General features: G+C 38.7%; 1 protein-coding gene across 2 annotated transcripts in view; it reads right to left on the bottom strand.

Annotated features, from left to right (window-relative positions):
* The window catches only part of FSTL4 (follistatin like 4), a 475,057-nt gene that overhangs the window by 327,155 nt on the left and 130,211 nt on the right, over positions 1-17,691 (bottom strand). For both annotated transcript variants that reach the window (XM_034779252.1, XM_034779253.1), the window contains exon 4: positions 8,388-8,636. In XM_034779252.1, coding sequence (XP_034635143.1) covers positions 8,388-8,636 — 249 coding nt within the window. The remainder of the gene's footprint in view (positions 1-8,387; positions 8,637-17,691) is intronic.

The raw sequence follows: 17,691 nt of genomic DNA, 5'->3' as shown, positions 1-17,691 counted from the left end.
TCTTTTTACGAACCTGATTGATTTTTCCTTGTGTTTAGATCCAAGGTGGTTGGATCTTGATCCACCAGGAGTTGGTGGGAGGAAGGAGGGGGGATGGTTAATTTCTCCTTGGTTTAAGATCCAAGGGGTTTGGATCTGTATTCACCAGGGAATTGGTAAAGAGTCTCTCAAGGCTACCCAGGGAAGGGAATTAGCTTTGGGATGGTGGCAGCAGACCAGATCTAAGCTGGTAGTTAAGCTTAGAAGTTTTCATGCAGGCCCCCACATTTGTACCCTAAAATTCAGAGTGGGGAAGCAGCCTTGACACACCCATGTTTCACTCACTCCTGACCAGGGATTTTAAGGCTGCGTAGCTCACACCCTTACACTGTGATATCCCCAGCAAGCCAGACTGCCTAAAAAGCCCAGGGCCTGCACTTTGCTTTCTCTCCAAGGGCTATGAACAGCGCATTGCCCATAGTTATAAGTTACCACACAGCTCCTTCCAAGCAAGCACATTTATTCTATTTGTACAACTGTACTATTAGTTAGAAAAGCATTAGAGTCCCACTGGCCCCTCTGGAGATCAGGAAGGTGAATTGTCATCCAGAGTTTGCATTCAGATTAAGTCTTGTGGGGATCCAACTTCCTGTTGGGGAGCAGAATCGCCCTTCTCCAGCTCTCCATTAGCCTGTGCCTAACTTCCATTTTATTCTTCCAGTATTTCCCTAGAACTCATCTTTGAGCATTCTAGGATCTCATGTAGGTGTCCGTGAAGCTGGATCATCTCTTGGGCATCAGACTGCTGCTCAATTCCGATATTGCATATAACATACTCCGTGATGCCTTATGGTAAGGTCTTACAAAAACAAAATTTTGATGTATCCTGAACATTTTTACTGATATAATTTACTGGTTGTCCACGCTCTCCACTCATTGAGCAAGTCTGTTTGCCAACCAACCAGATTACTGTCAGATAATTTGGTCCACCTACAGTGGACTGAAACAACTTAAGTACTAACTTAACTGCCATCTGCTGGTGCTATTAAATGTTGTGATACTGGGACTGAGGAGCCAATACTGGGAAAAAGGGAAACAAAATATAAATTCACTAGGATTAATCTTAAATCATCTTCCATGGATTTCCTGACATGAATGCCTCCCGGGATGATTAATTCTTCTCCATGAAGGCTTAGTGGAAAGCCTGGAAAGAGGTGGGGTATCCTTTAATTTTTTCACCAGAAAAAAAAAAGGCATAAATATAAGTTATGAGAGAAATCTCTGCCTAGGAAACTAATTGCTTTGCATAAGAAATAAAATGACCCAATGAGAACTGCACAGGCTGTCATAGAGACTGGTAGTAAGAAAAACCGCTGGGTTGAAGGCAGAGTTATCTTAGGACTTTAAATATCCTTTATTTTCCCATTGTCCAGATTCCATCCCAGTTTTGCATTCATCAGCCTAGTAACTATAATAGTACAGAATAAACTGCCAATGATGTAATATGAATCAATCAATCTGTCCTTATCCAATGCTATCCCTAAAAGCAGCACATCTGAGCACTTCACAGATCAAGAACAGAAACAAATTTTAAAAAAAGCAAAATAAAAATAAACAAAACGAAGAAGCCAACATCGTAGACACTATCTTTGTTATCTTTTAGTAAGTGTAGACCTTGCTCAGACATTGAAATGTGGTTGATCTGTAGTTATGTGTAAAGGCCATCAAGTCTGACATTTAGATAATTGGATAAACTGGCAGACCATAAGGATTCAATCTATAGTGTTATCCAGATACTGCTACTTGGGGATTTTAATCTTAATTGAAGAAGCCAACAGGGAAAAGCACCTTGAAGAAGTCCTCTCGTCAACATAATATTACTCAAATAATTAAAGTATCTACTTATGTTGATTATAGAAAACAAATAGAGAGCCCTTGCCGACTGACTGAGATAAACTTCATCTCTAGTTCAAACAGACCAGTTTGCACTTTCAGGCTCTGTTCTCCAACCACCGAGACGTAGCAGTCCAAACAGCTACATCTATTATTCCAGTATATACATTTATCAGCCTAATAGTTATTATTATTAATATTATTGTGATCATAGACGGGCGCAATCTATACGAGGGCTGAAGGAGCGATTGATCAAGGTGATCATGCTGAATATTATTGTGCTAGGTGCTGTGGAAACACACATTAAGAGACAGTCCAGGCTCCAAAAATCGTACAGGCCAAACAGATAAGACAGATAAAGGGTGGATTAATGGAAGCATTATTATTCCTGGTTTACAGATAGAAAACCAAAGCATAGAGGGATTAGGGGTGTGACTGCATTGCAATCAGAGGTGTGACTGCAACACATGTAGACATACTCACGCTAGCTGTGATCTAGCTAGTCCAAGGGAAGCCACAGCAGGATGGGCAACAGCACAGCCTATACAAACCCACCCAGGACCCTGAGTATGTATGTACTCGAATGACTAGCCCATGATGCTGCAGCTTCCCTGCTATTAGGTATGTCTACACAGCAATCACTGGTTTGATTGCTTCTTGTGGAGACATACCGCAACTAGTTTTAATCCAGCTAGCCCAGCGGTGAAGCCATGGCAGCACGGGTTTCAATGCAGGCTGTACAAGCCCGCATGGAACCCTGGGTAATTACCCAGGCAGCTAGCCCATGCACTGTCACAGATTCACTTACTATTGGTACTCAAGCTAGCTAGATCAAAGCTAGCTTGGGTAAGTCAACAACATGCTGAAGTCACGCCTCCGATTGCTGGGTAGGGATACCCTTGCCAAGGTTACCTGGGAATAGAACCCAGGCCTTCTGCATCTCAGTCCAATGTTTTAACTATAAGAGTATCCTTCCTCTAATAGACACATGGTAAGTGGCTCTTTATACATTTTGACTGGAGTATTTTATTTCCCAATATCTGTAAAATCAAATTTTTTTTCTTGTCTTGTTTTTTGCCCGGGGGTGGGAGTTTTTTCACATAACTCCTATTTGCTGAAGAGTGACTCTAACCATTGCTCCATTGCTGAAAGTTTAAGGGTTTATTGAAACCGAAACACAAAACTACTCCTTTCTGACATAATTTCATGGTGTATTCAGAAAACCATTCACGCATGACACTGTATCATTAGATATAATGCCGCCATTGCAAGGACACCGATTACTGAAATAAGAACTCGTTTTCTTCAACAGTATATAAAATTAAGAACGAATACAAAACTGGTTCAACAACATAATTTTAAAAGGGCAGACTATATGCAAGTGTGAAAAAAAAATTCCAACAACTTTCTAATGAGGAGGGAGAGTACAAGGCCTAATTTTCAAAGCTGCTGCGCACTTGCAATGGCATTGACTTCAACTGAATTTGTCAGGGTTTAGCACTTTGGGAAATAGCTCACTACCTCACTTGTTGAACCTGCTCTTTTTTAGAAAGTGAAGATCCACTCTGGTACTCCGTCTGGAAAAGAAAGTATCTCTTATCTTATAACTGGCTATGTTGTATGTGGAACTAGAGCACAGGGAATGGATATTCATCTCAAGGACAAAGTACGTAACTTGTAAATTACTTTGGCTCCCACTAATACGTTATTGAGGGAAAATGCCATAGATCAATTCATTCCAGTACTATATTTAATTAAATAAGGATCAGCATAAACTCCATGAGTAGAAACATTCGATTACTCTTCTAGGGCAAAATGAGATATCAGCATGTTGCCCTGTTTCCTGTATTTCCAAAGATATATCAATAAAAATGAAGCTTTCATAAACTAATGTGTATACGCAAAGTAGTTTGTGAATGGTTTGTTTTCTGCAAACAAAACAGAATCAACAATATTTATAGAAATAGACCTAGGCAGATTCAAAAAGTTTATAAAACAAAGGCATTCCACTGACCCACATATATTTTATTCTTGTATATCTGCCTTAAGACTCTCCCTTTTCATGCTTAGTATTTTTTAAAAAACTTTCTGTCCCTTGTAAAACAAGATACGTTGATTCTGAGGCTAATTAGCATCTAATGACAATGTATCACATTTGAAAGATGGGCGTGGCAGCCATTTCTCCCTCATTAAAGATGGAAGGATGGTCCAGTGATTAGGGCAGGGTACAATTCCCTGCTCTGCCACAGAATTCCTATGTGACCTCAGCAAGTCACTTAGTCTCTCTGTGTCTCAGTTTCTTTCCCTTCTCTAAAACAGGAGTAATAGCACTTCCTTAACTCACAGAAGGATTGTGAGGGCAAAGACATTAAATATTATAAGGCATTCAGATACTATGGTAATGACGGTCATAGAAGTGCCAAAAATAGACATATTTCTGCCATTGAATCCAACTTTTTTCAAAAATACCCTTACAAACACTTATCAATAAACAAGGGGTGATGAATAGTTCTGCAGACATTCCAATACTTCTGAATATCAAGTGTCCAGTGATCTAAAGATAAAGGAATTGTTCTCATACTTGATCACTGTGACAGACGCAGACCAGTGAGGTACAGGAGTCTAGTAGAGGGCAAATATACTGGTCACTGGATGAGTAGTTTTCTGTTTCCTGAGTGACCAGAGCAGGGGCTGCACTAGAGTAATCAGGAACCTGCTAGAACCAGTTAAGGCAGGCAGGCTAATTAGGACACATGGAGCCAATTAAGAAGAAGCTGCTAGAATCAATTAAGGCAGGCTAATCAGGGCACCTGGGTTTTAAAAGGAGCTCACTTCAGTTTGTGATGTGTGTGTGAGAGGAGCTGGGAGCAAGAGGTGCAAGGAGCTGAGAGGGTGTGCTGCTGTAGGACTGAGGAGCACAAGTGTTATCAGACACCAGGAGGAAGGTCTCACCACATGGTCCTGTGGTGAGAATAAGAAAGGTATTTGGAGGAGGCCCTGGGGAAGTATCCCAGGGAGTTGTAGCTGTCATGCAGCTGTTACAGGAGACACTATAGACAGCTGCAGTCCACAGGGCCCTGGGCTGGAACCCAGAGTAGAAGGTGGGCCTGGGTTCCCCCCAAACTTCCCAATTGACCTGGACTGTGGGTTCTTCCAGAGGGGAAGGTCTCTGGGCTGTTCCCCAACCCACATGGTGAATCTCTGAGGCCAGAAAATCCGCCAATAAGCGCAGGACCCACCAAGATAGAGGAGGAACTTTGTCACACCACCTAACTACCACTGGGAAATCTGGAACACCCCACTCATACCTTTCTTCTGGTACCCGGAGCTACATTTGATAAATGTAATTTTCAGCTACACTTTGTATTCAGTAGTGTGTGCTCTGTACAGCATGTCACATTGGATTGGAAATAATCTGTGACTGCTCCCAGTACATTGTGTTATATCACATGGCTTCTGCTACTGCAAGCTCTCTTGATTTGTGACCTTGTGGTACATTACCTAAGAAAATATGCTTTAAAAATCATGGAGCACAGCTCCCTTCAAGATCTGGCCCATTGATAATAACGGACATGTGTTTGGAAGGAATTGGCTGTAGTTATGAACAAAATAGTTGAGTATTTATATTTCCTGTTTGCAACTAGACTTTCATTTAACATCTTTATAATTTAATGATGGTCATGTTTAAAGGCTGATCAGGGTCAGACCTTATTGTGAGAACTGTTGGAGAAACAGGGAGCAAAAGAAAGCTGACAGACAGCTTATCATCCAAACCCTTGATCCTACAAATGAATCTGTGTGGGGGTATCCTTTGTGCCTGTGTGAAGTCTCATTCACTTCAATGGGGCTCCACATGGACAAAATGGGTCCAACAATGCAGAACTGATTGCAGGATGGGGATCTAATGTATGAAACAGAAACACCCATATTGTTCAGTTATCTGTATCTACAGAGCAGCTAAATTATTACAGAGCAGCTAAATCTTTACTTTAAACCCATTCTAATCCTTATGATAATCATGCTGCAATGACCAATATAATAATCTCCCTAAAATTCAGGCATATCAGATAGAAGGTAACAGAGGAATTAACAAAAGAAGAGAGAACTTGGCAAAGACTAGTTGTAGAAAGGGTTTTCTAATGCCATCTGACCTTCATGAATCAGATATATGTAAGCAGCAGTGTGAGTTATACCTCTAAACCGCTCCCTCTTTTCTCAGATTAGTTGCTGACACCAACTCTAAGTCTTTGCTGGTGTAAACTGTTATAGATCCATTGACATGAATGGAGTTGTGCCAATTTGCACAAGCAGAGAATTTGGTCCACGTAATTTTCTTTCTCTTTGTACAAGGAATGCTGTTTGGGTGGCTCATGATGATATTGGGGAGGCTAGATATAATCCCTGATATGGAAGGCAAATTCTAAGAGAGACATTTATAGTTGTGCTCTGACAACAGTTTCCTACTTGGTAGGTAGCTTTCTGTCTGAAAAGGCAATTCTGTTTCCTACCATTCTGGTTCTCACAATGTTTCTGTCTTGAAAATTTCACAGGTTAATGAGTGGAGAAGTACAGTTTCCAAAAGAGAGAGTGTACAGCAAATTTAAATAAACACAGAAGAGACTACACCATTAAAATTATTTTAGAGCAATGCAAAGCTGATTGGATACACAGACCCAAAGTCAGAGCTGTTGTAAGCAGGTACAAAACCATTAGGACTGGAGTCTGCCTACAAAATCTTATTAGAATTCCTGATTTCTCTCAATTCAATTTCCCCCAATTTTTATGCTATCCCATAATTCTTAATGAGAGTTATACATTCCAGGTAGAGCTGAAATTGTGAGGTACTATAGGTACTCATTATGAACTGTCCCTGTTGTAAATCGAAAGTAACACCTTTCAAGTCAATGGAGTCATGCTGGTATAAAACTAGCGTGAGATAGAATCAGGTCCTTAGTCCAGATAATTTGCTTTTGAACTGGTCCAAATGAATTCAGAGGTTAACTTGTATTAGACATGAATCAAAATTTTCAGAAGTGGCCACTTGTTCCAAGTGCCTCAACTTCTGGATGCCCAACTTGAGACACACTGGTCCTGATTTTTAGAAGTCCCGAATACCCGCAGCTTGATGTAATAGACCATTTGAAAGACATTTGCAGCAATTATCCTGCAGAAACTGTTTCTTCACAGTAATTATCTAGAGGTAGGTTCTCTGATCTCTGTCAATTAACCAGTTTCCAAAAACTTCAATGATATCTAAAGGAATGCCAATGAATCTGGCTGAGTGTAAAGAAAAGAAAAACACTTTTTTTCACGAGCACCGCGTGTATTCCCTGCTGCAATGCTCAATACCGAGGTCACTTCTAATTGAACTGGGAAGAAAGAAAAAATAGAAATCACAGAGATGATGAAGGACAATCCTAAGTGGGGGTGGGGGGAGTCCTCTGGAGGACCGTTCCATTTATGTTAACTTTAACTCTTACCACTAATTCTGGTAGAATCCAGATTTTAATTGCTTAAGTGAATTGTTCACGACCTGCATTTTGGCTATGTCCGATTTTTCTGCAGGGGACATACATTTATTCAGCCATGTAGCTGTTCCAAGACTGGCATCACTGCTTCTGCCACTGTCAGAACAGGCAACATTTGTGAATAGTGGTGTGTGCATTATAATTTCTAGGGTGACTTTGTCTGTGGGAGCATCTCACTCCAGGATGCCTTAGCCTTAGGACATACTTCATTTTTTTATTGGGCAAGTGTATTTGAGTTAAATTGACCTGCTAATTATTCCTCCCATCTTATCAAGTCTTGGTCATGACAGTTTTAGCCTATTATTTCTCATATATACACTCACTATATCCCCCCATCCCTCTCATCTCATCCCAGTATTTCTTCCTCTCATTGCTGGCACAACACCAGTGATCCAAATGGCATAGAAAATAATTAACTGGGTGTATAGCCAAATATCATCAATACAATTCTTTCTTGATTGTTGCCGAACCATCCCTAGCACATCCACAAATCCTCTAATTCTCATCTACTGTGCAATCCATTCCCAAAGCCCCAATAACATGGGACCAATACACTGTAAGTTTCCCCATTCAGTTATATGAGAAAATTATGACTTTCTGTTCCTCTCACAGAGTACTTACTATTGCCACAACAACCCTTATGTAACAAAGTGTACTATTTTTAAGGTGTTTGTCTTGTTCAAAGCCTTACAAAACAAATGCCATAGTAAAATGTTATTACATTGGAAATTAAGTTCCTACTGACTACAATGCATACAACGTATACAATGATGTTAATTATTTACCAGTTACCAGTCTGATTTCATTCTGGTATTTCATTCCAATGCTCATGGATTTAACAGCTTCATAAAGTGTTGTGCTGGAATAAATCATCCTTCAAAAATGTATCTCTTAGAAATAATATGTAGCACACAGTCATTTATCATGATTGAGGTAAGATGGACAATGGAAACTCTATAGCTTTATATATATATAATGATATCCTACCTTTGAAGAAACAGTCTTTGCTGTGGATAATGTAGATTTTCTTCCTCTGCAAGCATGAGGCTCGGTGGAGTTCACAGTGATTTTCATAAAATTTGCCATCAGATCCACATATTGGCATATAAGTAGGTTTGCAGTCTTCTAGGCATTTGCATTCAGGCTGATTAGTCTCCTTGTTAACAACACACTTACTTCCCCGGCCACAGTACTTTTTTTCACATGATGCATGTAGGCCATCTTGCCCATAAAGCACTGAAAAAGTAGAAAGTTTAAACATTAACTATATTTGCTTAACGGGATTTAATTGGTCTTTTGTTTTAGCGTATACATTGCAAGCTTAGTGGATATAAGGATTCCAAGGATACACGGGCATCCTATGGACAATATTGCAGCTGTGATATGGAGAGTATCTTCATACATAGGCTAGCGGTTCTACAGCCCCCTTTCAGCAATGCATTAAAGTGCATGCTTAAGTGGTTTGCTGAATAGTGATGGGCATAAGAATGTGCTTAAACATAAGCATGTGCTTTGCTGAACCATGGTCTTCAGTGACTAAATACCTACACTATGTTCATTCTGCAGTTCTGATGTGGTATTTTAAGACTTTGTTGGGATTATATCCTTCCTCCCCAATTTAAACACTGAAAAAAGCAATGTCTATTGACCTGTATAAGCATCAATGACCAAACTAGATGCGGATCTCTTTTTCTGGTAAAACTAACGCTTCTTGAATTCAAAGAAGTCTACTCAGGTGTCTCTCATCTGACACTGGCAGAACCCACAGCGGCTAGCAATGACACAATTAAGACTCTGAGAGCTGGTGACAATTGAACAAAGAAAGAAAAAAGTGTCGGACTGACCCGTAGCAGGGGTCAAAGATTAATCAATTTGTATAGGGTGGAATTAATCATGTTAATGTACAAGCTTAACTTTGTGGCTGATGCTTTCGTTCACATTGGCTGTACCATATATTGGGGTTCGTTAGTTCTTTAACTTCATTCTTGCATTTTGCATTACTTAGTTATATGCAGGATAGATACCTATTGCTGGACCTCTTATAAATGTATTAAATAGATATCAATAAATAACTCACTCTACAGAAACAAAACAACAGATATTTATTAACTATTGGTTAATCCATTGCTTTTATTTCATTTTTATATCATAATAAATATCATAATAAACAAATCACTCAGACTCTAACCATACAAACCTCCATTTAGCACCCCATGTACTAAGGGCCAGACACACTGATATCCTTACCTAGGTTAGCTAGCAGCTTCCTACATGGGTGACATTTTCAAAAGTGCTCAAGGTTGACCTAACTCTGCTCCCAGTGAAGTCAATGATAAAATTCCCATTGATTCAATGGGAGCAAAGTTAGGCCAATGCGGAGAGCTTTTGAAATTTCTCCCCTGCGAGGAGTCTCATTAGAGTCAATGGAATTACTAATGGAGTTAAGCGTTTCCCAATATGAGTGAGGCCATCAGCATCCGGCCCTATGTAAATATAACAATAAATAATGTCTAGTTTCTTTTAGGTATTAGCACAATATGATGAACTGAACATTACTTGCATTTTCTATTGTTTGATATTATAATCCTAGGAGATTTAATTCTAGACTGCACCTAAAATTTCTGCACTGAACGGCTTACAACAGACCTATTATTACTATAATTTATAGAGGACAGGGTATTTTGAAATAAGCTACTGTACAAAGAATAATAACTAGCATTACACTCAATTATGAGTTTTGGAAAATTAGAAGATCACTGTGCTGCATTAATTGTAATAAGCATAAAGTTGAGAATTACAAAGGGATGTTGCAGAAAGAATCATTAAAACATGAAGGTAATTTGGTCACCAACATTTTACTGCAAGCTTTAATTAATCTCCCGTGTTGCCCATTTATGATTTCCCAATGCTACATGATAGAAAATGCAACAGTGTTAAAAGCAAGACCTCCGGATCCACTGCAAACACCAAGGGGTTAAAAATAGTTGTACAAAATGCAAGTCAAAGTTTCCACATGTAACAAAACCCATTTTTGCTTCTTGTTAAGTTTTTGTTTTTATCACTGTAAATTCGAAAGGAAAAGAATCTGTTATTAGAGGATTAACTATTTGACTCAATAACTCATTAAAATTCCTGCACCTTGGCAGGCTAAGAAATATTGACTTTTTCTTGACCCGTAATAAACTAGAAGGTCAAAAGTGTCTCTGAGCAGTTTAAAAAGTACAGTCCCTCAGAGGGATATCTGAATATCCTCTATTCACTTCACTAAGTGTTCAGCATATCTCTTCAAACTATCCACAGCAATACACATATTGTGACCTCTACATGACCTACTGTCAAGGTCATCTATAATTACAGTATCTATTGTACATTTGTCAGAACAAAGGTCTCGATGTTTGAGTGAAGAAACCCTGTTAAGCAACTATAATAATGCAAGTTTGACTCGTTCAACAGAACGTGGCACACTAGGAAATGCATGTCAACATTTGCTGGTGCTGTTTAAGATAAAATATTTATTTTAGATTACATTTTTTTGTGGTTTGTTTGTTTGTTTTTTTTATTCTGGTAAGATAATTGACCTCCCACTCCTTCTGCAAAAATCAGAACTAAATTAGATCAGTTTCTATGCTTTCTTCTTAGACCCCAGATATCCTACAGTGTGACCACCCACACAGAGTCATGGACATTCTTTTGTAGGATGGAAAAGGTTGAGTTCCTGCAAACCCTGGTTGCTCGCTTAAGACTGTAACCTGTCCTGGATTGTGTGGATGTGCTGAGTTGTGGAGTGGATTTTAGTAATCTTAAACTATCCACCCCTGAACACATATATACACACACACACACACACCCATCCTTCAGCTAGGCTGGATTTCTAACTAGTACACAAAGCAGAGCTAAGTATCAGAGGGGTAGCCGTGTTAGTCTGGATCTGTAAAAAGCAACAAAGAGTCCTGTGGCATCTTATAGACTAACAGATGTAACAGCTTATACTCCAATACATCTGTTAGCCTATAAGGTGCCACAGGAGTCTTTGTTGCCTTAAAGCAGAGCTAGTTACCTTGCTCTCTGGTATATATTCTGCAGTATGTTGCTAACACTAGCCGGGAGCTGCATGCTGCCCTTCTGGAAGGAAAAGCACACTGTCAACCTTTGGAACTCATTGCGGCGAATGTTGTGAAGGCCAAAACTATAACAGGGTTCAAACAACAATTAGATTATTTCATGGAGGATAGGGCTATCAATGGCTATTAGCCAAGATGGTCAGGGATACAATCCCATGTTCTGATTCTGCCTAGCCTCTGATTGCCAGAAGCTGGGAGTGGATGACAGGGTATGGATCACTCGATGACTGCCTGTTTTGTTCATTTTCTCTGAAGTATCTGACATTGGCCACTGCCAGAAGACAGGATACTGGATCATTGGTCTGACCCAATAAGGTCATTCTTATGTTTTTATGAGTAGGAGGATCTCAGTCATACAAGAGGAATCCTCACAGATGTCATCAATTGTGGCACTGGAACAATGGTCCTGGTGGCACAAAACTTGTCCTTGTTTCAGCTGTGATATTTTCTCTCCTGTATTTATTTATAATTGGGACATGAATATTTATTTGCATTATAGTAGAATACAGAGACCCCAATCGGGAGCAGGGAGTGACTATGGTAGGCACTGTAGAACCATAAGGGAAGACAAGGTCCATGCCCCAAAGACCTTACAGTGGAGTGCCAAAGTTTGGTCACAGGGAAAACTTTTACATACAATTTAGTTAAATCCTTGCAAAAAGTACTACAAAATGGAAATCCTGAAGCAACCTTCAGTGTAGCAGCGCTTGATACTGTCATGATTTTACTTTGGTTACCTTTGTAAATGGCTGCAAATTAAGTATTTAGTTAATGACAATGATGCCACTGGGACATTTCCCCACTTAGGAAATAATGCACCAGAACTTCAACTGTATAAGTCGGCATAGTGCTATTGACGTCAATGATCTGCATTGATTTATACCAGCTAAAGACTAAAGCAAATTTAACATCATGCTAATATTTGTGTGTTTGCCATTCCTAGCGGCTAACTTAACTGAAAGATTATCTAACTGGGAAGCTACTGTGGTGCCCCAGACTGTGTGATGCATCCCAATTTAGACCCTTTAGCACATGGATTTTAAAGATAAAGGCTTAAGATACACTGAGCAGTCCAGAAGCCACATGGAGGATTTTAAAAGACATTCTTAATTAATTAGCAGCTAAGGCATGTAAAAGTCCCCCATTAAACTTCTGACCTTGGTCATCCAGTGTAAAATCTTTCTGAAGTCTCAAAATCACAGAATCCTAGGACTGGAAGGGACCTCGAGAGGTCATCTAGTCCAGTCACCTACACTCTTGGCAGGACTAAGTATTATCTAGTTCTAGACCATTCCTCACAGATGTTTGCCTACCACTTGTCTTGCTATCTCTTGTGATGGCTATGTAGAACACACTTCATAATTACCCAAAGAGCATTCAATTGTAAGTAAACATAGAATTTCCATGGCTTCTCAGCTAAAATCTGTGCTGTAGTAGGGCCAGATAATGCTGGAATGGCATTCTGGCTCTTTTGCCACATGGAGGACACCATTTTGTTCTCAAAATGGCATTCTTCATACAGCATGACCTCGCATGCAAGGTCACACTACATGTAGGATGTCATTTGGTAGAGCGAAATGGTGTCCTCTGCACAGCATGACGTGTGCAAGGTCATGCTGGCAGAGTTATTCCAGTAGTTGCCCCTTCAGGACTACACCATTGGTTAAAACACTGAACTTCCCTGCTTTTGAGACAAGAATGAAAACAGGGATGTAGTTCACTAATTAAACATGAACCCCCCTCCTCAATATTTTTCTTTCATGTTATGAAAGCTGAATGAATTTCCCACTCCTACAAGGATTATAAAACACAATAATGGAAAAGGTAATCAAGTGAAACTACCAGCTAACTGCTTGCAGTATTTATGAGCCCCACAGCACTGCATGAAAAAGATATAATTCGTTTAATTTATTAGTCATAAAGAAAGTCATTTACCTAGGTTAAAAAATGATCATCTTGTAAAACAAGCCACTTTTCAACACTAATTAAATTTACCAAACATGGCCAGAGCCTAAGTAGTTATATTATATTAAAGTTAGTATGACGAGAAGCGGAACTTCATTTGTCTCCATCAATGACAAGATTCTGTTCCTCAGAATTTTGGCTGGAAACATGAGAATTTTGGGATTCTGGTTGAAAAACAAAGGCCAGATGTGGTTGGTCAGACAGCTGCAGTTCAGGAACTGTGTCAAGTCCCTTAACAGGGTTTTGTTTATTTCAAAATAAAAATGTAAAGGCAAAATGAAGATGTAATTCCTATCCTCAGATTTATGAGGCTATGCATCCTCTAATCACTGATTAATTCATGAAGTTCGAGGCCCTTTCTGCCTTTTATACATTGCTGAAGATATTACAAAGTATAGTCAACTTTTCATAATTTTCCCATCCCTAAACCCTATTCCTTACTTTGGCAAAACTCCCAAGGAGTTCAATTCAAAATTAGCTTGAATAAGGAGCAATATAATAAACTGGGCATCATCATCACACCCAGCATTAAAGTCACAGCAAAAAAATAGATACATTATATCAGGCTTCTGACCAATTGTAATTCTGCAATTCTGCACTTGTAAATTGCAAAAACGTAAATTATCATGTTTGCATAAATAAGAAGATGGCAAATTCTTTGAGATGAACACTGGGCTAATTAATATCCATAGACACACTTTTGGAAATTGTTAACTAGTCCTAATTTACAATGCAGGAAACAAAGCCACAAATCGCACAGCAAGTCGCTGTCAGAATCAAGATTAGATACTTCCTGGTCCTCAGTTTTCTCTTATTTAAAAGAGGAACTATCGTATACTCCTGCTTCATAGGCAGTGATAGGAACTCAGTGATGTTTGCAAAATGTTATATGATTTTAAGGTATTTTTATTGTACCTGCATGAAAATCAAATCCTCAGAACTGCAGAAACTACTACAGTAATTTTGTATGATCCAACCTGATTTGTCCTTTAGATCTCATGGAATAACAACATTCATTCGGCCACTGCTGAATTATGTGCCTGCATCATTTCTGATTGGAATGTATAGACGAGGTGGATCATTTTTTTTCTTTTTTTAAGCAAACACACAGAAGCCAAACGCAGCAGAAATGATCTGATAACAATTTAGATACGGAAGATCCACATACTGAGCTGTGCTTAAGCATGGAAAATTTACACCCAGAAAGAATTCATTTGAGAAAACACAAGCAACCTTAATTGCAGTGGTTTTCTACTACTAGAATATACTAGAGAAAGGAGGGAAAGGAAAAAAAATATATAACCTCTACTAAATAAAAAACCTGCAGTAATTCAACTGTTAATGTATTACTTCACTGCAGTTTCAAGTTCAGATTGTTTTGTGCATCTTGGTTGCTACCTACCATAATCACGTACGATCCAGTCCAGCAAAAATATGATTCCCATCTCTATTAGACATTAATTTTTTGGGAAGAATACAGACTGTAGATACATTTGTTGCTTGGAACTCCCCAGACACTTGACTTAACATAATTTATTTCGCTTGTGCTGATAGTAAAACTGCAAATACCACAGCATGGGACCTTCCACCTTCTCTGACTAGCACATATTTAACATATGTTCATAGGATAATCACGCTTTGAAGTAATATAAGTTTAGACATATGCAAATAGCACTGGCTCCTGTTCAGCTAACAAATATGTGTATCCAGTCTTATTGTTGCAGTAAAACTAGTGTAAAGCGATGGGCAAAAATTCACTAACAATCTGCATAACTCTTTAAGGAAATCTCTTTTTTTGCATTGCATGCCTATTATGAAAACGGAGCAGCAGCAAAAGAAAATTCACCTCAGAAAAAACTACTTGGTGTTGACTGAATCATTACCAACACAACCATTATTTCTGTTGCTAGTCTTTGCTGTTCTGATTTCTTTCTTTCTTTTTTTTTTAACAAGATGGTGACTCATCCTGGAAGAAAAATATAGAAAATGGGACATATGCTTCAAGCTATTTTGCTAATGATGCAACCTGCTAAAGTTTAAGTTTGCTCATGACATTTGGCACTACTGTTCTATTGAAAAGATTAACAGGTTTTATTATAACTACAAGGACTGCCCACTCTTTCAGGTAATAAGGAGGTTTGGAGGTCATGTGCATTATTCACAAGCACTATCTAGGGAGAGAAATACACACTTCTCACTCACTATTCCAAAGAAAAGAAATACGGTAGCCTCAGAGGAAAAAGACAGAAAATTATCATCCACTACATTAATCTAGAGGCCCTATCGGAAAGCGAAGATACTGCATCTAAATGATGACACGGAAATATTGTTCAAAAAGCCATAAAAGATAAAGCTATAATTGTTTCCGTTATAATGCATATTCACATACATATAAACAGACACACACTCTCTCTTTCTATATCTTTATACACTGGCACCTCTCCAGATAGCTACATTTCTTATGAGTGCCAAAGCCATGGATGGGTAATGCAAGTCATTCCAAAAGAGTGCCAACAGAATTTTATACCAAACTGCACTATTTTACTTTCTGAGGATGCCACATATTAAATTAAAAACCAAACACTTCCAAAATTACCTCACTATTTTAGAGATTTTTTTTTTTATTTACACTCTTGTTAATATATCACTGCATATTATACAAGGTACATTAGTTAGAACGATTCCAACTGAAAAAGCCTCTGATGGAGACGAAAATGATTAGGCACAACTTAGAAGTTTCTAAAACTGATCAAAAATAGCTCTTCTATATGTAAGAATGTTGTGGTTTTCGGATCCAATCTTTCAGACTTTCCAGGCCTACAAACAAATACTGTCTCCCAATGGAAAAGTAGGACTTTCTCCATTCCAGTGGTATAAAGCTTATACTTCTAGGTCCTGTCTTTGGACATTAAACCTGCCACCAGTGCAGAAAGAAGCAGTGTCTCTGCTGTGCCCCCATATATAGTGTTTTGCAAAAATGCCAGATTGGAGTGGAAGGAGGAAACATTTCTCTGGCAGATTTTTTACTTAACAGCAGCTGTTTGAAATTGTTCAGTTGTTAATCATGTTTGAATAAGTCCTGGCAGGGATGGAGTGGACTATGACCAGACCCTACACTACTGAAGCTGATGGGAATTTTGCTATTGATTTTTATGGTGCAGAATCAAGCCTCTTGTGGGCAAAATTGAGGGGATCCAGTTCAAGGTGTCTGCTAAATCTAACTTATCGACTCAAGATACCACCACGTTCTACATGGAGAATATGACAAAAATCAAGAATAGCAAATAAAGCTGGCAGCCATGAAAGCAATATTTAGCTACACTGTCATAAAGTGGATGCAGCAATATGAATCAGTGAAGGCAACAGCTGCTGATAGAAGAAGAGATGAAACAAGCTTTGGATTGACACAGCTGAAACCTATAAAATAAGGACAAATCAGTAACAGAGGAAAAAGTCCCCATAATTAGTATGCTTCTATGGAAAAAAAGACAATTTTGCATTTGTAACCAAAGGGCAGGATACAATCTGTTCCTATAAAATGTCCAATTTGAACCTGATCAGTCCTTTAAGAGGATTTCCAGAGTATAGCTTTGAAGATACAGATATGAATTCACTGAACCAACTGCAATTCTCCTCCCCACTCTCCACACATATCAGTGGATTCCAGTTATGGACAACCAGAATAACTGTTAGAGGATGGACTCTTTCCTAACGATGTATAATCCTCAGAATCATATATCAAAGAAACTGGTAGTAGCAGGGGAAAGTATAAAATTGCTACAAGAAACGGCAAACCTATCTTGAAAAGGCTTTTCATTATACGTTTTCTGTGACTGACCTGCAAAAGCCTGAAATCCCAATAATGTGCACTGAGGGAACTGCTTAATTTGTGTGAGTATTCTAAGTATTTATCCATATAAAATTTGAGTTGTTGGCATTCAGCAACTCTAAAAATTAGGCCAGAGGCACCCAAAGTTAGAGAACACTTATGAAATTGTGGGCTTTAAAACTTTTCTGTGTCAATTTTTGCATCTTAAAATGGGGATTAATACAATTTCCCTACCTGACAGGACTATGAGAAGGATTATAGATGACATTGTGAAAAGGCTTTGAAAATCTCAAGTGCTATACTGTGTTATTATGAGTATAATTTGGACTAAGTTTTGCCTAATTTCAAACACTATGGGATCAAACGTTTGGTGCTA

Source organism: Trachemys scripta, chromosome 8 (genome assembly GCF_013100865.1).
Source record: "Trachemys scripta elegans isolate TJP31775 chromosome 8, CAS_Tse_1.0, whole genome shotgun sequence".
In the NCBI taxonomy this organism is placed as follows: Eukaryota; Metazoa; Chordata; order Testudines; family Emydidae; genus Trachemys; species Trachemys scripta.
This window is presented reverse-complemented; position numbering and strand designations above follow the sequence as displayed.